At 37.2% G+C, this 23,158-nt stretch overlaps 1 protein-coding gene across 3 annotated transcripts in view; it reads right to left on the minus strand.

Moving 5' to 3' along the window:
• Window positions 1-1,335: 1,335 nt before the first annotated feature.
• Window positions 1,336-23,158, minus strand: part of ATG5 (autophagy related 5) — an 85,422-nt gene continuing 63,599 nt past the window's right edge. For 2 of the 3 annotated variants that reach the window (XM_075747811.1, XM_075747812.1), the window contains one exon: window positions 1,336-3,697. In XM_075747811.1, coding sequence (XP_075603926.1) covers window positions 3,561-3,697 — 137 coding nt within the window. In that variant the 3' untranslated portion in view covers window positions 1,336-3,560. Of the gene's footprint in view, window positions 3,698-16,124; window positions 16,279-23,158 lie in introns of all 3 variants that reach the window. The other variant, XR_012834479.1, reaches the window with a different exon arrangement.

Below are 23,158 nucleotides of genomic sequence, written 5' to 3' on the forward strand. Positions count from 1 at the left end.
GCAGGAACACAGAACTGAAAGGACTTTCCCAGTCACCGAGTCCAATGACTTGCTATCACAGGCAACCAGCTCTTACCCTTTCTGTTACTTAACCTTCGCATCAGCTTGCTCCACAGCTCCCAAAACTCTTCGTGGAGAAGTAACTTGAAGTAGGTCGATAGTTGTCCTTTCCACACATCTATTAATGGCTAGTTCATCCTGTACCTTCCTGTGCCTGATATGTCCTTAAGATTTAATATTTCATCACATTCCTACCATTTCTCAAATCTCCCAGTCGCATTTCCTGCAAATCACATTTCCCAATCACACCGATGCACGTACCCAGCAGTATTTGCGTTTCTGTCGCTAAGGCAGCGGCATGGTCCCTATGCCAGCCCGAATCTCTCCTTTCTGCACAGGGGCATTCAGACCTGCCCCTCCCCCCACCCCCCAATATTCCATGTGAGAACCACTGTTCCTGCAGGCAAACAATTCCTTCCCTTTTCTGAATTTTCTGTACCTAATGGTAACCCAGGATTACACATGCTTTAGCAGCGTAACACACCATCGTATGAGCTCTATTCATTTCCCAGCAGAAATCCTTCTCCTCAGTCCCTATGCCCACTCTGTATAATACATTCAGTTCAACATCTTTTCCCATTCTCCATTTTTCAGGGTTACCAGTCCTTCAGATGTCAAGTTCACATTCTTTCTAGTAATGGCAATATAATCAGACTCCCCCCCGCCCAAGAATTCATGGAAATTAATAAAAAGCTAAGATAATCAATTTCTGGCTCTTAATGAAAGGGCATCACCTTGACTGACAGCCAGTGGTATCAAAGAAATCACTGGAAAATTAACTTTCTTCACAGAACACTCTAAAATGGAGGTAGCCATTGCCAAACATCATGAAATACAGTGAGGACAGCAACAAGCTCTGTGTTTTGCTCTTTTTTAAAACTATGATTTAACTTGCTTACCAGATACACTTAAATTCTAAATGCAGAGGAGTGTGTGCACGCATGTGAAATTAATTTAGTGAGCACTATATTAGATTCTGACCAGTTCAGACCAAATCTATTTTTTCAGATGTTACAGCAGTTCAAAGAGAAGAATTTAATTAAGCCACACACCTTCTGTTGCTATTGTTATTCACAAAGTAAAAGAAACTACAGAAATGTGATTTAAATCAGGTAAAGCAAAGACACCACTTCATTTTTGTGATGATGTGCTTTTGTTTAGATGCATCACCCAACCAGCTCTTTAAGAAGCTCCTACTTATTAAGTATTAATTAGATGGTTTTGTCACTCCATGAAGAGATCCTTATTTAGCTGGAAATAAAGACAGACTCAAGCTTTGTTTTGTTTTTTAATAAAGTTTAAATAGTTAAAATAAGAGGAAAGAGTATGTTTTAAAGCCAAGCTATTTCTTTGTTCCATGCTAGGCCTTAAAAGTTGGATTTACTAGCAAATCCAGGCCATAAGAAGAGAGCTGTATACTTAAAATGCTGGTGTAGAATATATTAAAATAGCCATTGACTTACTCCAGCTTACCTTAAAACAAAGGAAACACAATCTTTACATTTTTTAAATGCACTGCCACTTATCCTGATAAACGGAAAAAATATCCCTACAAAAGACTTTTTTTTTTTCTTTTTTAAATATGAAGACTTTATAAAATATTTGCTTTATCCATTGGCAGGACTTTGAAATTCTCCATAATATTTAGATATGTCTGCCCAAGAAAAGTTTATAAATGCCAATCCAACATGGTAACAAAAATTCCAAACAGAACTGGAAATTAGAGTAACTCAACCAAATCATCCCATTATAAGAATATATTTCAATTCTGCCGAAACACAGATCAGCATGGTTTGAATTGTTTTAAAAATTCTTCATGACCCGCAGAATACAGCATAGGTTTATTTCACTATTACCTTTTCCTTTCCATTTCCTTAATTCTATTTCCTCATTTACATTTAAAACACTATCTAATTTGTTTTACTGACTTTTTCTGCCCTTAGGGCTTTTTTAGCCTCCATTCTATCCTTACCCAAGGAGATCCTTCCTCTCTTACTTCTTAAAGAGGTTTTTGTTTGATTGATTGATTTTCATTTTCTCCTTTTTCAGCTACAGGTAAGTACCCTACCATAAAGGGAGCATGGAAATGTATGGGAACAGCACTGGGAGTTACCGGGACATCTGCAAGCCAAGACTTTTGAGTAGGAACTTCAACAGCTACTATTTTTGAAAGAAAAATGTCATGCTTTCTTTATATTTGATAATATTTGACATATTTCATAATATGTCTAGTATAAACATAGTCTTGTGCCACAAACAACCACAAGCTGCAGACAAAGCACTATGGCGCCCTGTCTGATGAATTCAGCGTAACAAAAAAAAATATGGTAGACTCCTAGTAGCAGCTGTAATGGTAACAGACATTTACAAACCAAAGTGATCCAATAACCTAAAAATACATCTGCTAAACTAAGGAAAAATCTGTGCAATGAGATTAGAAGCTTCCAAATTTCAGACTGATTGCTCAGGGACCACAGTAGAAAACTAAACTCAGATGTAAGGAAGTATTAGCTTGGAAAAGCCTCAGCTTTCCAAAATTCAAAATTATTAAAAAGCAATACATCTGCTCATCATTGTATGATTTAGCTGTTTTCTACTCTATGGGAATAAACAGCAGGATACAACAGTTTGCAACATCGGTTTACTTTTAAAAAAAAATATCTTTTTAAACTAAATTAAGAAAGTATTCTTACAGAAAAAAAAAAATTCAGATGAGCACAAAAATGCCATGACAAATCCCAAGACACATTATCCTACATCACTGCTAGTCTATGAAAACTGGTTTGAATAATAAACATACTGGAGTATTCAGTGACAGCATACAAATTGAAAGTATTTGTAAATTATTAAGTTGTGCATGTTTTTAAATGACAAAACATGCTTACGGGTTTACTTTAAAATCTCTCACTGCTTGTTATCAAAGTTAAAAGATCATTTGCATACCAATACACATACTGTAAACATGAACTTCTCATTAAGGAAAGATGGGTTTACAGTAATTTGATCTTTTACAAAAAGCTATTGGTAACTGAATCTCTCCATGTCTAACTTTCTAGAAAATTAAACCAATGTTTCCACTCTCAAAGTTGAAACAGTACCGCTTTAGGAAACAGCCCTGTTTATTTGTTAATCAGAAATACAATCAAGTGGCATATTTCCATTTGCTCTTCGGCTGACAGTTTCAGCTTCATTATATTTTACAAGAAAACACCAGACTTGCAGAGGCCCTGTAAATTCTTTCATATCGCAACTGATTTAATTACAGTGGTGAAGAAAAGCAGCGGTGATGCAAAATAAGATCAGCCCAATTGCTCTTATCTGATGATAGGATCTCTCTTCCTGTTTGGCTTGCAGCAGTGAGGACTTCTTGTTTTGTTTCGGTTTTTGTTGTTTTTTGTTTTTTTCTGATCAGGCTGCCTCTCTTGAGACTGACAGAAGCAAGTTGACATGCCCTTGTAATTCCAGCTTGAGAATGATCCTCATACCAGTATAGCCGAGTTTCAATCAGTAGGTCGGGGAATGATACTAATGTGGAGAAAATTATCTGGATAGCTCATATGTTCGCTTAGCCACTGTATGGGTGTTTCCAGCATTGGCTCAATTCCATGAATCATCACTTGAGTCTTCTGCTCTCCATCTAATTCAAAGAAAAAGAGAAACCACTAGTATACCATTCAAAGTTCACAGAAAGATTAAACATATACTTAATTTACGGTTGATTTAATTGGTGTTACAGAGTTTAACATTTAACAGAATGAAAACCAGGAAATACTAGTATGGACAAAGCTGAGATTTCTATCCTCTAAAACAGAAACTTTGAGTTAAAATTAATTCCAAGAAAAAAATAGGTTAAAATGAAACTTAATGAAAGTGCCACTCTTCTTTATTAGTTGTAAGGGTTTTTTTCCCCTACAGTGATCATCACAGCTTGGAGTCAACACACTTAAGGCATATCCATCTCACCCGGCTATAAGCCATATGAATTTTACACAGATCATGCTTAAGATGTTGAGCTTCCCAAAACATACTAGTAAAGTTGTATTCTTAATAATGTGATCTCCTGAAAGAGCTGGACTACATGTAATATGTCAGGCATATAACACACGTAATATTCCTGAAGCAATTTTGGTTTGCTAAGAATAATTTACTGAAGACTCTAGCAATATTTCAGAGTTACTCAGAAGGCTGAGTTGGCACCAGCTTTTTCTCACTTAGTTTCATCTCTTGGAAAAGTTAAGCTAGCAAATGATTCCCAGTATGACAAGAATATTTTCTAAGAATATTTCAATTCTTTTTATTTATATTTGTCCCGGAGGATGCAAGTACTTTGATCCTTTGATTTAAATGATGGGAACCAGCTAAAGCAACTGACATAACTGTCATAAAATGAACTAAAAAAAACCCCAAAAATTTATTTCAGAGCCTTGAGATGAGAAGCACATCTGAAATATGCTCCAAATAATGGCCAGAAAAAAAAAAAGTAGGCAGTGACCTTTTCCTGTTTTTATACTATACTCTGTCATTCTCACATGGACCTACCACAGTGAAATCCACATTCAGTGCTCAAAAATATCACTCCCTTCTCTAACTGGCATTTCATGCCCCCCCTCAACTGTCTATCTTGCAGAACAAACCACCATGCTCCCAAAGAGTTGCACGGAAGAGAGCAGAATCTAGAAGTGAAGGTACCACTACTGGTACCTTCATACTGTATCTTTCATAGCACAGTTGTAGCATAATTTCTATTTTATAATATAGATAAAATCTTATTTGTTTGGTAACCAAAATGATTTGACAGCTGCCTGAAGAAGTTTGTATTATAACGGGGTATCTATGCCAACACAGGCTAAATTAGACTAGGAAGAATCATCCCTGAACATGCTGTTGACTTTATGCTAGTAATAATTCTTCCCGCAGAAGCAGACAGTTATGTTTGCCTAAAATAAAGCATTTTACATTAGTTACATGTTACCCACATATGGTATCATATTCTGTACAAATTCTCAATTAAATATATAAACCTTGATTCTGTACGTGGCATAGCATACACATTATCACACTAAATTAAGCATAAACAATTGCTGGTTTCTGGTTTCATTGCAGACAGGTCAAAAGAACACAGCATGTCATTTAAAAATAAACTTCTGGTATTTCCAACCAAAGCAGGCATTTATTGGGCTGAAACACTCAAGAGTATAAACTCCAAAAGAAAAGAGATTCTCAGAAACCAAGTTTCTACACTGAGAAGTTCAGGAACATCTAAATATTTTTAAAGTAACTCCCAAATATATGTATTTAACACTTTCAAATTAAAAATCTATGGTATTTCATAAATTGGCCACAGAGTTGGTGACTTTTTTTACATTTCATAATATTTAATTTTCAGAAAGAACTAATTTGTACAGACAGATGGCAGAATGCTGTTTTGGCATTAGTACTGTGCTAACAACCACCCATACACAGCTGACTTCTTAGCAAAAAATTGCACAAAAAATAGATTAAAAGCTTTAGGATCTCAGTATCATTTTCTTGCCATTGGAGGAAAGACTTATAAGTGATAAACATTTTATTTTGCTCTTCTTTTACTGTGTGACAGAGCATTTTTGGAGGTGTGTGCATGTGTATACTAACTTGTGCATCTCACTTAAAACTGCAATGCAGTTAATCTGGGTGTCCCCATTCCCTGCTCTCTACTCAACTTTGTCCCTTTCTCATACAAATCTTTTATTCTGTTCCTCAGCAAACTGAAAAAGTCTCAGAGGTCAATGAAGAATTTACAGTTTAATTAAAGTCTAAATCTCTGCATTAGCATTGTTTGTGCTTTAGTATTATCTCTGACAAAACATCACTTCTCCTTAATTCCTTTCCCCTTGAGGCTTGACTAAAGAGATCTTATCTACCAATTCTGTATTTACGGTAGCCTTCTTTCACAAAATCCATTGTTTTTACTTTAGCATTCTTCCCTCCTTTTGTTACTAGGGACCATAAACTCTCACTTAAGTCATATTTACCCCAACTTTCCTCAACTTTCATGTTTTCAGTAACTTCCCCACTTTGAAACACATACAGAGGCCCTCTCCTATAGATGGCTCCTCTGCTTTATGTAGAAAAACCTTGTCAACAGCAAATACACTAAAAAAAATTACTGGAAAATATTCTGTTTTTCTCAACAGCTAATTCATATCCACCATTACCACTGTGATCTGGGTTCCAGATGATTTGCTAGCTATCATGAAAGCTTCATCCACCTGGTTTATAGATATTTACATAATATTTTTTCTTCCATCACTGCTCATAGTCTCAAGAGTTGTAGTCTTAAAGAGCTGTGCTATTTTGTACGCATATTGACACACCAAGTTTTCCTCTTCTTGCCCATCCCATATTCTATGATAACAAAAAGTCTTTTTTTTAGACTGACAAAATGCCTCTGTAAAAGTGTACAAGTTGCTAAACACAACATATATTTAAATGAATGGTGTAAGATTTAAATGACATAATTACAAAGATTAATGTCATTCTATGTCATTGAACCAGGCCTATAAAAATTAGGGCAAATAAAAACACTCAATTGTAGTGCACAGGGTCCAGACCTGATAATATCATTACTGTCAATACTCATTTTACAATATTCAGTAATGTAGTAAAAACCCCATGATTTCCTCAAAACCAAGAGGTTCAAATTTTCCAGTCACCTCACAGACTTTTTTTTTTCCTTTTAAAATCATGATAGAACTGAGTTATGTGTTAGCTATCATATGGCCTAAAGATAGTTTCTTTTACTTTGTTGCAAATTGCTCTCTTTGTGGAAATCTGTGAATACAGAAGGCACTATAGCCCCTGAAAGTCACTAGTGGAAAGTGATAAGCACAGATTATAAAGCTTTTTGGTAAAACTTAACAATATTCCATCTCCAGAAGGCAGATAACTATGCTTACGTGTTGTGTACTAAGACATTTCTGAGACATTTCAGATCACTTTAGACACTAACTCAAAGGCTGCCACACTTGAAGTAGGTACCTGACCCAGCCTAATAAAACACACCATGTAAAGTCAGAAGAGTTTTCCAACTCTGTACAGAAAATGGAGAGAAACAGGCAGGTCTGAAGAGATGCGTTTAAGAAGAGGTCTGCTGGTCTATTGTCTGTAAAGTGCCTTAGTGTTCCTGATCAGGAAACCACCTTGATCCAGCCAAAGAAAGCATTGCCAAAGGACTCTCTTTTGCAGATAGGTGCCTGCTGGAAAGAAGGAAGGAAGGGATAGTGGCTGTTGCATCTCAGAGTCCTTGAGGCAGTGGCTCAAAGCCCTCCTCAACCTGAGGCAGCTTGAGTCCACTCGCCTTCAAGGAGAAGGCCCTAACTACTACAGAATTTGCTGTTGCTAATCCCAAGCTTCATCTAAAACCCATCAATGTTCAGGAATCAGTGAGAGACAGAAAGAACAAAGAGGAGAAAATCTACAGTCTTCTGAGAAGGTAGGAAGATTTGCAATGTCATGGTAGCACATAAGTTTTTCTGTTCCCTTTAGCTATGTAAGTTATTGCTTGCAAAGTAAACCATTCAAAATTAGGAAACAAAAGAATTTAATTAGCTTATTCAGCATCAACTCAGATTGTTACACATACCCCCGATGCAATCTAAATGCATTTTTCTACTGAATTATCTTTTTATTCAGAAAGGAAGAATTAAAGATGGAGGAAAAATAAAAGATTATTTTTGAGATAGATTCAAGTGCCTAAGAGCAGAACAGTGAGAAGGCACCGCTTCTGGCAAAGGTACGTATTTCAGCCATTTTTCACTCATTGCCACCAACATTTCAGCTACATACTCCCTTGCACCTACACAAGATTAGCTTCTCTAGCTAGACTACATCTGTGATGCACCACTTAAAATTCTTTAGTGAGATGAAATACTTCTGGTTTGAAGCCTCTAGCAATCACCTCTCAGGGCAATTTAGCTGGCTTAAATTCTTTCACTAACAGACAATACAAGATACTCAGGATTTAGCAAAAATGTCCCTGGAGTACTTAAATTAGAATCCTCCACAGGCAAGTCCTCTGCATAGCAAGTCCCACAACCTGTCTGTAGTCATCAAAATGGACAATGCAGAAACCACAATTTCTTACTCAGGGCAGTACCACTTATAAAGCTGGCTTTAAAACCCTAAAAAGGGAAATGGAACCCTGTGCTCCAAGCTAGGAGCAAATAATGCATGTCTTGCGTGATACAAGGGCACAGGACTGTATTGGTCAAGGATACTAAAAAGTGTAAGGACTAAATATAACCAAGGAAAGCATCATGCAGTAGCAGCCTTATGTATAGCGTAACAGAACTAGTTTCCAGCTTTTTCAACTGTGAAGTGGGGCATAAACATTTGCTTGCTTATCTTCAGAATACGTCATATGTTCTGGATTAGAAGATAGTAAAAGTATTCCTGATAATAGGTAGGAAATTCATCTTGGGTCAGTGTTACAAGGACCAGAGTTCTCCTTTTGTGGCTGTGGTGTGGCTGCTTTCCTTTCCACCTCTCCTGCTCCTCCCATTAGCAGGCAGGGGAACAGGCCTTTAGGTACATGTACCTTGAAGCAACTGGAGCACTCCTTCACAACGTATGTGCTCAGCAGCTGGTGTCTTGGACATCTCTGAATCTGAAGAGACACACCAACATCTTCACCAGGAATATTTTCATCTACCTCTTTAGGATCTCTTAGGAAATTACTTACAGCTACATAGCTTTCAGTAATGTGCTTCACGTGTAGATGCAACCACTAAATTCGTTACTGACAGATATTGCTGACTCACTTTTTAAAGCCTAAAGCCAAAGCTGGGTGGGGCTAAGTCCCCAGTAAGCAAAGGTGAAAAGTTCCTTCCTAAAAGCTAGACCTCTGGTCTAGCATAGAGGATCACATATGAAACTATGTGCAATTATTTACAAAGAACTACACTATATTAGCAAGTAAATTCAAAGACTATGCTCTAACCTGTAACCAGAGGTGGTAAGAACGAACTGGATAGTGGCTGAAGTTATCCTTCCCCTCTCTAGGCACCTCAGGTTGGATATTCTACGACACACAGAGAAGAGACAGCCCCAGAAAAGCTTCATAGTCTAAAGAAGTACTCCAGTGACTTCTGCACCAGTAGTAGAATATAAATAAACAAGCACCTGATGAACATACTTCACTTTTAAGTAGTTAACATCTCTAAAAACCCCCAAACCTCAATATTGTCAGTAATGGTTCGATTTGATACAGGGATCTTTCAATTGCTAGTGCTGAAACTGATGAATAGCATCTAGCTCTTCAACAGCAATCTGTCCAAAACTGAAAATGGCTCCAATGTCTGATATTAAAATTGATAATGATTGGACACTGTTTACAACAAAACAAGCTTCCCAATTATTTTGATTGCGTGTGCTACAAAAATCACATGTGCTCATAAAATATCCATACACTTCAAAAAAATTAAGCTAAGAGGTATTTATCAACACTTTCACATCACTTTTCTAATATTTACTTTAGCCAGATACCGTATCTTTTTTAATCTATGGCAAAATATTTCTTTGCTCAGTGAGCAAGCTTAGCTACAGAATGAATTCAACCCATCTATAAATCAAATATCCATGTTTTGCTTTTCTTAAGTATATTTAAAAAAAATAAAGTTAAAACATTATTTCAGGCTTTTCCATTCATAAACTCAAATCTAACTTGAACATTTCTGCAGTTTCTGGCATGTGTATGTGTAATAGCGACCAAAGTACAGAAATATGACCTCAATATAAAGGTCCCAAATAGAAAAACAAACTTGTATTTTAAACAAATCTTACCTACTCAGCTGAGTACTAACAGGTACTCAATACTGACACAATTTTGTGGGAAGTGCATACAAATAAAGTTGAACTTGGTCAAATGATCACTTGCTCTTTGAACGAGCTCATGAAGCACAAGTACTTCTGACAATTAACACCAAGTTCTCCTTGCTGATACAAAATATTTTGCATTTAAGAAATTATAGTGTCAAGATCTAAGGTTACTACACATTCTATTCAGTAGGGTGGGTTTTTTTAGTTAAAATGTTTTAAATAAGAATAAAATCTTAGTATGAGTTTTCAGAAGCTTCACACTAGGCTATTTCAGCCATCACATCCCAGGCTTTCCTCACTTTTCTGTGAATTCCACCCTACTGCAAGAAGGACTCTGCTCATTACGGTAGTAGGTTCCATTGCTAGAAGTGACTCATTTTCCATAGCAATCTTAACATACTTTTTGCCTCATTTTTATCGCACATAAACTACCACATAAAGTACCAAACATGAGTTACTTTGCTCAAACTGAAGGTCACAGTTTTCTTAAATATATGTTCTCAGCTCTGGATATTCTTGATAACTACACAGATATTCCAGAGAGTTTTTAACTGGCAAGTTCCTGGCCTCAAAGACAACCAATGGTAAATAAAATCCACAACTTTGTATTTTGTTTAAAAATCTCTTTTAAAAGGAATGTTAATTTTTAATAGGTTTACTGAACGACTCCTTACAAATAACAGAAGAGTGCTTAACTTATCTTTTCTAACTCATTCTTTTTTTTTTTAATTCTTCTCCAAAATAACAGTTCAAAACATCAATCTCTCTCCATCCTGGAGTGTTTGTCTTTCATATTAAGTGTCTCAATTTCACCCTTACAGCACCTTAATGCCACCTTACCAGAGCCCCCCATAAGAACTGCTGCTTCTTAGTCCAAAGTGCTATGACAGAACTAGACCTGTATCCACCTCAGTTAACTCAGTTCTTGCAGAGTACTTTACTACAACAGCCTAACTCCAGGCAAGATAGCCCAAGTATTCCTCCATTGTGACACTGTCATGAAGTCAATATTCATTGATTTAGCTTTAATTACTGCTGTATTTCTTTACATGGTTTTGACACAGGCCAGTTGGCTGATCTCTACATGATCTTCTTGTGGCATAAACATCTCCTACTTGAGTTTAGACAAGGAAAGGAAAAAAGGTTCTTTGACACAGTTCTCAGTATAATTAGATTTCCTGGATTATATTCCAGCAGTCCTAGTTTTCTCTATCCGCAAAATGAAAGCAAATGAATATCCAACATTATTGTCTGCATTAAGTAACATTAAATACTGAGATCAAATCAAATACTTGGTATCACCCCTATTCACCATTTTCTTCTCCATGTAATTTTTCCTCTCTCATTATTTCCTGTCATCTACCTCAAGTCTATCCTCAAGTTAGATAGCCACATTTCTGAAACATAACAAAAAATGTGGATAAAACTAATTACCACATGCAAAAGTTTATTACACTTTGGAACAGCTTTTGAGAACTTGGGTTACATTTCTAATCTCATAACAGCCAGAAAGTATGTAAACAAACTATTATTTCATTGAAAAAGTTTTTAGAGAAAGTGAATTTGGCATCAAACACCAGTAAGTCCAGGTTGCCTGAGCAGATTGTATTTAACAATTCTCCATGCAGTCCAAAAAAACAGTTAACAATGACAGTAATGCCATCCAAGACAACCAAGGGGATTTTTCCTTCTGTAAAAGAGTTCATGCAGCTCAATGGAAAAGCAGATAAGAGTATGGAAATGAAAGCTTTAACTTTTTTTTTTTAATTTTTATTCTTGTATATTTAATAGAAGCTTTTTAATGGAGTTGTTGTGATAAGTGCCAAACTAATTTATGACAGAACCCTGCAATACTTTCCTTAAACATCTAACATTTTAGTAGTTAAAACATTTTAGAAGACCTTACAATGACTGAGCCTGAGATGCTTCCCAAACATCTATCTTCAAGCGGGGGGGGGGGGGATTTTATAAGATGAAACTCCCAGGAAATATTCTGATACCCCTTCTTCCTTAGCAGAGAATCACAGAATCATTTAAGTTGGAAAAGACCTTTAAGATCATTCAGTCCAACCATAAACCTAACACTGCCAAGTCCACCACTAAACCATGTCCCTGAGCACCACATCTACACATCTTTTAAATACCTCCAGAGATGGTGACCAGGGATGGTGACTCAACCATTTCCCTGGGCAGCCTGTTCTAATGATTGAAGCAGTGCCTTAGCTCTGAACCAGCAATAAACCTGTGCTAGGTTTATAAAAGACTGGGGTTAGCAACTGAAGCTTATAAAACAATTTTCTGCCATACATTTAAGTTTGGCTACGCACACATGAACAATGTGGCAAAGTTCAATGCAAATTATGCTGCTGTTCCATGTAACAATACATTTATATATAAAAGGAACAGGCAAAGTGTGCGTTAAAAGATAAGCACTTGAATGCATGACAAATTGAGTCCAACTCATCCATGATATGTTTTCCATTGTTGAGGGAGAGCTAAATCACTTGTAGGGGTTGTGTAGCTTTTTGAAACAGCAGGCATCTTGCCTTACAATAAGTTAACCCTTTCAAGCACCACACCCTTAATTAGATTTAAGGTTTCCCTTCCCTCTAAACTGTGTACAACTGACCTTCAGAAATTAAGGCTATCTCTGTATACAGCTGGGGAGCTAAATGCGATCAGTACGGTTCTTGAAAAAAAATGAAACATTTGATAAAGTTTTTTCTCTATAAAGATTGGTATAAAGCAAATAAATTTGCTGTAAAAGACCTCTTGTTGCTAATAGTTTGCGAGAATTTTATAATGTCATTGTTTTCAAAATACTGTTATGCCAAACAATTAAATAGCAACTTCTCTATACAATCATATTATATATTCCCTATGCGTATGTACATTCATACACTTTTAAAGGTTTTTAATGGCATTCTTGAACTTTCAACCTCTGTTTTACTTCATTTTCCAGTTACTACAATTCACATCGTGCCTGCAAATATTCTTCAATTCTAATGGCCGTCCATCTTTTATAATGAACTTTTCAGCTAATCAAATGATGAACTATTCCTAGCAAGGCAAAGCAAAGAAGGATTACCGTTGCTGCAAAATCATTGTCAATACAGAAAAGACCAGCACATTTACTTGGTTTCGTGAAGCCATAACTAACTGTTAGTTTATCTGCCCAGTTTAATAAATCAAATTCAAAAGTGGACATTCGGACATAATTACAATTTAAAAACATTTGCCTGAAAAGTGATAAGTGATATATACAGATCAAAGGCTTAATGGTTGCTATTTCATGTTTTGTACCTTCCTCCATTTAACTGGAGAAAAATAAACTGGGTTTGCCTTTTTTTAAACACTACTTCCAGCAATATTATTTAACAAAATAAACAACTTCACAAGCAAACTATACATGAAAATGGAGATGAGCTATTCAATTAACCCCAAAGTATGGACAGTTTTGTTCCACGTCTGACAAATTCTTCAACCTCTGCGAAGTTGATCAGTAAAACCTCAGCTAATTGAATCCATCGATGTGAAAAACCACAGGCTCAAGTCTGTACTGCATACATCAAGCTGAAGGATTTCTGCTTCAGCCATGGCGGTAATAGTCAGTGGGGTCAGGTCAAAGAGGGTTAAAGTGAGTCAGGATATAGCCAAAGGAATACATCAAACACTGATTTTAAAAGGGCAATTAATCTTAGACAGAAATGCTTCCTGGGGAATGAGATCTCAATCTTAAGAGCACACTACATGATGTAGCAGTAAAAATGTACATATACAAGCTTAGAGAGCTTTCATCCTGTGATCACAAACAGAAGGGGAGTGCTGTTTATCAGAGAAATACAAACCCTTGCTAAAATACTTACATCAGCTTCTTCCGGGCCCTTACTCATTGAAAAATAAATTCTTTAATGAGTAGGCAATAGAATTTGCACACATGAAATATCTTTTTCTGTACACATACTGTAAGTTCTTTTGAACTGCTAGTAGATTAAAGTATTTGGAGATCTCTTCCATAGTAAAATTAAATAATTTAGTCTTGAAAAATTTAGGTAAGAGTGAATAAATGCATAATGGAATACCTGAAGGGCTTTTTACACTGAATAAAAAAAAAATTAAAAAAAAATCACAAAACAGCTACCTGTTCAGAGTTAAGATTGCAACTGAATCTTCATCAAAAGTTCATTTTAATTTTTCCATTCCAAAATATCAAGAGAGTTAGCTTCAAAGTTGATAGATTATCATATTCTCTTTATTTTTCAAGAGAGTTTGGTAACCTAAGTATTTTTTTCTTTAGAATTCAGAAAGTATTTTTCTGCTTTACAGCAAAAAATTTAGACCCATAAAACTTGCAACACATACATACAGCATTTGCAAACAGAATTTGCTCAGTTAGTATAATTAATTAATTAGCAATATTACTAGGAATCATTAGCTATGTGGACAAAACACTTCAGGCACATAGCTCTGAAATGAGTTATGGCTAATTTCTGCTGCATTAGTTTGCAATTTTAATGAGAGCTGGCTTTGCAGCTACCCTTCCACCTGAGGATACTGCTCCTCAACATCACAAGTGGCAGAATGCCATCTATTTGTGTATCTGGTTCATACATCTGGTTTATTTGCTTAAATTGCCAGCGAGTAACAGTTTGCATTAAGATATTGGACTTAATGAAGTTTCCCAAAGTGTAGACACTTGCTGCTTTTTGCTATTGTAATTGTAGTGATGATACTACCAGGAAAAAGGGCAAGGAGCACCAGAGGCATTCACAATTTCAATGACTATAGCACCTCTGCGCACATGCCAAGTCACTGTGTAAGGCTTTAACACAGACTCATAGAATGCTTTGGGTTGGAAAGGACCTCAAAGATCATCTAGTTCCAACCCCCCTGCCACAGGTAGGGACACCCTCCACTAGACCAGGTTGCCCAAAGCCCCATCCAACCTGGCCTTGAACACTCCCAGGGTGGAGGCAGCCACAACTTCTCCGGGCAACCTTTATTTTCTTACAAATATTCTCCAAATTGCTACAGGTGCCAAATAAGATAGAAAGTACAATTTATCCACTGAATGTGAAGTTATCAAAATCTCTGATTAAAACAAGGCATTCAAGAAGGGGGCGACTACTGTTAACAAGTGCTGCTGAATCCTTAAAGGAAAGAGTAAGACACAGCAAATAGTGTTTATTAGTGGATTGCTGTGTTTTACATTACTGGTAAGGCTGCTACTTTTCTCCTAATTAGTTTTTGTAGGTCCTTTAGTTTTGCAGGTTCTCTTTTTTTTAGATCTTCTTTTAAGATGTTTATTTCCTGGGAAAATCAGGCTGTACCTATACACATCAAGGCAGAATAGAATAAGACTGCAAGAGAAAAGCAAGGAAGACAGGAATGATTTTACTCAGCCCCCTCTAAAGATGCAGTACCTATATCCATTTTAAAGGTATAGATGTAGCTCATAAAATGGACCAGAACCCACTCTCTGGACCTCAGGGTAAGTGCCAGAGAACAGCTCATGTCTATTCAGCTAAATTATCTCCCCCCTCATATTGCTTACTGAGAATAGTCCCCAGATTCTTAATCCACAAACACTGCTCAAATTTTCTGGGAGAGTATTAATTGGCCTAAACCAAAATCATGCCAGAGAACTTCTAATAGCCATATAGCACAGACAACACATATTCTAGCCCTCTTTTGTTTACTAGTATAAATAAAACAACTGACATCACAATGTCTAAATCAGGTTGTGTCCTGGTTGAGAACTTCACGTTGCAAATCTTCACAGAGGTTTACTGCTGTCTCCTGAAAGCTTTGGCAGACCCACTGAAGTCTCTAGTTACACTTTCACCAGTTACAACATAAAAGGTGGCAGTGATTATACGGCATATGAATACTAACAGGATGATGACCCCTACTTGAAAAAAAAGTGTTTTGGAGCACTCTCACATTTTTCTATGAAACTAACCATAAAAAACCAACATGTAAGTCTACATACTTTGTGTACTTCAGCTGTTGCTGACATGCTTGTGTCTGTGAGCAAGGATATATAAGAGACTAGAAGAAAAGTTTGGGGGTTTGTAATTTTTTTTTTCCTGTGAAGTTTTTGATGGCTCAGTCATACTACATGACCTCTGTGATCTCCTTGGGGTGAGACAGACTGATTTAGATCAGGATTCAAAAAAAAAAATCCAATTCTTAACTCTGCTACTGACCTCAGTGTGACCAGGTGCAAGCCACATCACCCCTCTGTGCCTCTAATTTCTCCTTCCTTTTTGTCTCTCTTCACTCATCTTTTGTCTAAGTGATAAAGTCTGTGGGAACACACTGCAATGTCCATACAGTGCATAAAGAACCTGAGGTCTCCTCCTAAAACACAAAAAAATATTCCTTTTAAAACTGAAAGTTCACCACAACCAAAACATTTTGTCAAGATGCTTTGATTCCAACAGTTTTAGGAAAACTCATTTGCATGGCAGATTATTGACAGAAAACGTGCCCAACTTGTAGTGATTTTCCCCAACCTTTTCTTGACTGCCCAGATTTTCAGATCCATAGCATTCCATCAGGGATCTGGGGGTAGGATGCTGATGCTCCCAGGAAGTGCAGCTCTACTGCAGCCCATGAAGCAGACTGGTTTAGGATGAAAAATTCCACCTCTGTTCTGAAGAGAGTTTCAGACATGCTGGCTTGTGATTTCCAAATAGAATAAGCTAAATTCTTGAAAAGTTATTTCACTCTCTGGAGGATTTTACTTTCTCCATTTCATACTACTACTGTTAATAATAGACTTAAAAAACGTTGTTGTGCCTGAATAAAGTCATTGGCCTTCTGACAAATGTGAAGAGAATAGTCTGGAGTCTGATACTAATGTAACTTACTGGGTGGCCAACAGAACAAAATTAGCTGAAGCTGAACAAATTTCCAAAGGCTTGTTGGAGAAATAGGATTATTTCCTGTTTGCTGTACCTCTTCCTACACTCTACCCTTTTGAAAGTGCGTACATGTGCATGCCCAGAAACCACTTCTAAGTCACAAAGAAAAACCACATTACTCTTGTGATATTAGGAAAGTTGCTGGATGGAAGAGGAAAGACTAGAATAAACTATTTCAGTTGGAAGGGACCTACAAGGATCATCTAGTCCAACTTCCTGACCACTTCAGGGCTGACCAAAGGTTAAAGCATGTTATTAAAGGCATTGTCCAAATGTCTCTGAAACACTGACAGGCTTGGGGCATTGACCACCTCTCTAGGAAGCCTCTTCCAGTGTTTGACCACCCTCTCAGTAAAGAAATGCCTCCTCTGTTAAGAAATGTCCAGACTAGACCTCCACTGGTGCCGCTTTGAACCATTCCCACATGACCTGTGACTGGATCCTAGGGAGAAGAGCTCAGCACCTCCCTCTGCACGTCCCCTCCTCAGGAAGCAGTAGATAGCAATGAGGTCGCCCCTCAGCCTCCTGTTCTCCAAACTAGCCAATCCCAAAGTCCTTGGTTAGTCCTCATAGGACATTCCTTCCAGCCCTGTCACCAGCTGTGTTGCCCTCCTTTGGAGGCATTCAAGGACCTTCACATCCTTCTTAAATGGTGGGGCCCAGCACTGCAAACAGCACTCAAGGTAAGGCCGCACCAACGCTGAATACAGTGGGATAATCACCTCTTTTGACTTGGTTATGCTGTGTTTGATGTACCCCAGGATGAGTTGTGTCCTCTTGGCTGCCAGGGCACACTGCTGGCTCACACTGAGCCTATTCTCGACCAGCACCCTCAGACCCCTTTCTGCAGGGCTGCTCTCCAGCCACTCCTCTCCCAAATTACAGTTGTGCCTGGAATTACTCTGTCCTAGGTGCAGAGTCCAGCATTTGGACTTGTGAAATTTCATCCCATTTGCCACTAGGCAGGCGGCAGAGGGCTCACAAGCTACCAAGTGGATAATCCTTGTATAGTCAATTGAGGTAAAGTTGGAGCAGTCCTTAAAACCAAGTTATGCTTGCTGTTTCCTAAGAAATTCCATGCTGAAAGATCACAACCAGCCCCAGATCCCCACCATGTTTTTCTTTTCTTTTGAGAGCAAGCAAGCCAGAACATTACACATACACGGAAGCCTTCTCTGATTATGCAAACAGCTTGTTTAGAAATGAAGATGGCTAACAAGAAGCCATATAAACAGCATAGCCGCCACACTAAACTCAGATTATTTGCACCTTTCTGTGTAGTCATGACAAATTAATTCTATATTAATTAATTCTGTAGTCATGACTATTAATTCTATAATCTCAAGACAACCTCTGGACTTCCACTCCTTTTGATCAAAAAGAACTACTAAATCAAAAAGCATGAAATTTTAACACAGAAAAAAAAAATATTTCCATTTCAACTTAAAAACAAAAGCAACTAGGGAAGGTAGATGTGTGTGAGCATAAAAAAAATAAAAATCCAAAAGTCAGTAGTCAGACAGATGAAAGGCAGATGCAGAAGGATAATCCACGCAGATGGCCTGGTTAGGAAAAAAGAACAGGCACAAATAATGACTCACACCAGAAAGGAGATGTACATGATGACCTCCTCTAGCATGCAGAGCACCACTGAGTCAAGGACACAAGGAGAGTGGAATAGCTTGAGTAGTGGTCTGAAGTTCAGTTCTGACCTGCAAGATGACTCTCAAGGTAGAGGAGACAGTGGCCTAGAATTCATATCACTGGTGAGCTTTTAATCATCTTTTAAGTATGCCTGCACACTACGAGACCTCTAACCCTTCACAATACTGTCTTATCTGTGTGGGATGAAAGTGTGGCTAATAAATTGCCTAAAACTGACAAGGGCTGGTTATAGTTTTAAATTTAGGTGGCCTGGAGAAGTATTTCAACACTATAGCTCCACAGCATTGAAAAGCAGAGGCAAGCCTGCAGAGAGCACAAGCAGTCAGACTTAAGAGTTAGACAAAAGCTTCCTAAGTTTGTTCACTCCCGGAGCAGCAAGGACTGGGACGGTACTGTGCTGCTCCTCTCCTTGCTGTGCATCTCCCACAGTAAACCCCAGGTCCAGCTAATTCTGACCTCAGACAGAGCAAGCCCAGTCATATTTCATGTCAATCCAAAGACATTCACACTGCATCCATTTACTTCCTTTTATTGCACTATTTGTCACTTGCATCAAGATTAGGAGCCTACATGGCAAATCTAATCTAAATTCGATTTTCTGTTTGACTAATTTACTGGAAGTCAATGCTTAGAAAACTGAGGGAGAACAAAAACAATTAATATGTAGTCTCTCATACAACCTACATTAAAAAAAGCTGAGACTTAATTGAAAACAGTTGATCCCTAATTTTACAAAATTATTCAGTACAGCAAGTCTTAAGAGAAAAATCCTGGAACTCTTTTTGATCCTTGTTTTATTTCTGAAGGAACTAATGACACTGCTGTAGAAAGAGGTCAGTTCACACAGCTTTTCTGAATGAACAACAATGCTGTGAAAACTGGGATTGATTGATAGCCTACTGTTTGCGTCATTATGTCCAAATGTTTACCATTTGAGTCTTCAAGGAAGCATGAGACAAAAATCAAAACAAGTTTTATGAAGACTTCAACAACACTGGCAAATTAAAATTGTATCCAGAATTGTTTAGACATGATAGCAGTGGAAGAAAACTGTTTCCTTCTGCATTATACAATTTTTATCTTTGCATTATGCACAATGTCTTAAATTTCTGGTGTGGAAGAGGAAAGAAGTCTTTCCCTCCCCCAGAACAACTCTGTTTTCTATCATTTTAACCCTTTGCCTCTTCAAAGCATTCTGTTGAACTCAACACTGTTTCCTCTTGCAGTTGTTGCTCTGTAGTTATGCAAGATCACACTGTGTTCATCCCCTTCTAATAAGATGAGTCACCATTTCTAAATGAACTGTTTACAATATTAGGACGTTCTTTTACAGGAACTTCATAAATGTCTACTAAACTTTTTTTTTTTTTAAATTGCTGTGAATTATTCACATGCGTTTTTTCAAATTTGATAAAACTCTGAAGTTCAGAACTGGTACCACTACTTCTGGAAACAAAGGCCCCTTAACTGGCAACAGGAACACCTATCATCAGATGCATAATACCGTGGGGAAACACAGCATGGCCTCTCTAGCAGCGACAGATAACACTTAGTTTTATTTATCTGTCATAAACAACATTGTTGCTGTAAGCAGGTAGCTTAATCTACCTAATCTCAGTAAGACAGAGGTTATTAGAGAGTAGGGAAAAATAACTATGGTGCTATCTCCTTCAGGCACAAATAATTAATTTTGTTATTCAGCAGTTTTGGGAAGAATACCCATAAGTAATGTGTTCCACTGTATCAGCTATGTGACCTTATGCTCTATTTGCAGGCAACAACACGGTCTCGACATCTTCTCTTCCTTACCTGCACAGAAACTATAACTATGCAGTTAAGGGACCACAGGCAATATCAAGCTTCATCTTCGTTTGTTCCTCTCACAAATAGTAATAACTCAAGTTCTTTAAAAGACCGCCTAATTTTCTGGAACTGGAACTACTGCTGACAATTCCACTTTACCACACAAGAGCTGTCCCATTAAAGGATCAACTTTTGTCTGTGCAAGTGGCATCCACAAGCATAGGAAAAAAGATCAGACAATGAGTTTACAAGCTGTAGCATGAATAATCAGAATAATCCGATTCTAACCCTGGAGTCCTCATGAATGGGTGTTTCATATTAAAATAAAAAGAGACATCTGCCATGAGCTTAGATTCAAAAACTAAATGATGCACAGTCTATGAGAAATAAACCTAAGACTTTGGAGTGTTGGATGGAAAGGATCTTTGTACAATTTCAGGAGTGTAAAATGGTGAACAAAAAGGGAGACACTGGACAATTTTATTCTGGACTTCCCTGAGTAACCAGAACATTAGTCTTCTTGGAGGACATCTGAGAAACAAGGGATCTAAACTGGGAAATGGAAGAAAGTTGATAGAGACACACAGTCCCCTAGGTATTTAAGTATTTTAAAGTTTCATATCCAATGGTACAAAAACTTGTTGGAAAACTCAAGGAAACTGAAGCAGAAGTATAGATAATGGAACACCATAGGACGAAAGGATGGAAAACACAAAGAAAAGCTAAAGCAGAAGTGACACAATGACTAACTACTTCCCTGAAGATCTATTTGTATTAGGAAATCAGCTAAGGTTTGAAAAACTACAAAAATAGTTATATAAATTGTGGTGAGCTTGGTCAAGGAAGTAGAAGAGCCAATTTTAAAGGATATAAAAGCACATATGAAAAGAGTAACAAAGGACAGCAAGAGTCATGTATGACTAGAATAGAGGTATTGAAGAAACATGATGCAGGAAAAAGAAAGGAAACAGCTGTGGAGCCACTGACAGGAAAGAAAACAAGATGGGTCAAGACAAGTTGAAAAAAGAACTGAAAAAAAGTGCCAATCTTCCATGATGCTGGGATCAAGATCAGAAATAATTAACATTGCCCAAAAATGTAAACGACCAGCTTGCCTCAGTTTTAAGTATGAGCAAACTAGGGAGAAACAAATGTAAAAACAAAACCAAGCACTCGCTTTCCCCCCCAACAGGATGTGTTCACAACTGAGAACTAAACACAGTTTAATATGCTCAAATTCCAGAACTTGTAAAGGTTTACTTTAAAAAACTGAAAACTAAACTGAAATTGCACATCTTCTAGTAAGGATCTCCAATAACTCTAGGGGGTCAGAAATAGTAGTCCATGAATAACAAGCTAAGTATTATCTATACAGTCACAGAACGCCCAAGTTCGATTGCAATTGTATGCAGCCTTTAGATTAATTTTAGTGAACAATAATTATGGAAATATAGTAAATACAAAATGTAGTAATACACAACATAGGTTTACCCATAGTAAAATTTCAGACCGAGGTGTGTGTCTTTCATTTATGAACAGCTGTGTAACTGATAAATTACACTTTATTATTGCAATAACTAAAACCCCAAATAATAATATGCCTTAAAGAGAGATTACAGTAGGCGGCAATACAGAGGAAGTGATTAGTGGATTAGTTTGTGTTTAAGAATATTAATTTTAATATTTATTAAACATGACAAGTAGGACTTCACTGCTTCCCAAACTTCATGTCAAGACAGGAGGATCAGAACAAAGAAAAAAAATTGAAGCAAATTAAATGCATCAATATTAAATTCAAGGGGATGCACTTTCCATGATGACTTGGTCTTACTATTTCTGTTGCCACATAACCACAAGCGCTGCCCATGAAGCAGCTAAACAGGCACCAAGGAAAAAGAAAAACTACTTGGCTAATGAGAAAATACCTGATTTATCACATTTACTGTCTAAATACTCATATAGACAGAAAATTAGAGAAGGTTATATCAGATCAGTTCTAACCTAGTCTTCCAAAAGAAAGTACTGTACAGTATTGCAGTAGAAGTACTGTAAGGTGAAAAAAGAGCATCTTCCCTGAAGGTTCTCTTAACGTTGTATTATTCTTAAAGATGTTTGCTACTAATAAAGGTAGTCATTCTCCTCGTTGTTCTAGAGGAACAGGGTATCCTTTACAGTCGAGATCACTAACGTAATTGTCAAAAGCTTTAAGAACTACACTGGCTTCTTAGTGCTTGTTCTAATTCGAAGCACTGCTTTTCTTCACACTTTCCGATCATTACCAGTAATGTATAAATTGCTTGACAGGCGTTTTGACGAGTGGGTTCCAAACTGCTATACCCTCTGTGACAACTCCATTCTGGTGATTAAGGACAAAAAAAGATCAGGCTAAAACTCCTTGCAATCTGAAGACTTAAAGGATAGACTCTAAGTAGAAGTCACTCTTTCCTTTGGTCTAACAATGCCCATGACAAAGAGCATTTAACTTTTATCCATCAGTTTTCCTCTGATGAACACTTTAAGGAGATGAAACTATTTAGCAATCCAGAAAGGTGAGCACTGTACAGCAGTCATTAAGCAGGATAATATATACATAATTGAATAAAGGACCAGTTTGAGGACAGACAGGGAAGTATAGGTTGGGATAACAACTGCTCAAGTTTTTAATTTTTAGAGCACTTCAACAAACAATAAAAGCCTTGAATAAATAGTTTCATAAGCTAATTTAAATAAAATGCAGTATCTAAGCAGTTACCCACAGTCTGTAACAGTCCAAAGTAATACTGACACAATAATTTACAAAGACCATTTTCACTATCGCTGTTTTAATGTCACTATTCAACCCATTC

This window comes from Balearica regulorum, chromosome 3 (genome assembly GCF_011004875.1).
Source record: "Balearica regulorum gibbericeps isolate bBalReg1 chromosome 3, bBalReg1.pri, whole genome shotgun sequence".
Taxonomy (NCBI): domain Eukaryota; kingdom Metazoa; phylum Chordata; class Aves; order Gruiformes; family Gruidae; genus Balearica; species Balearica regulorum.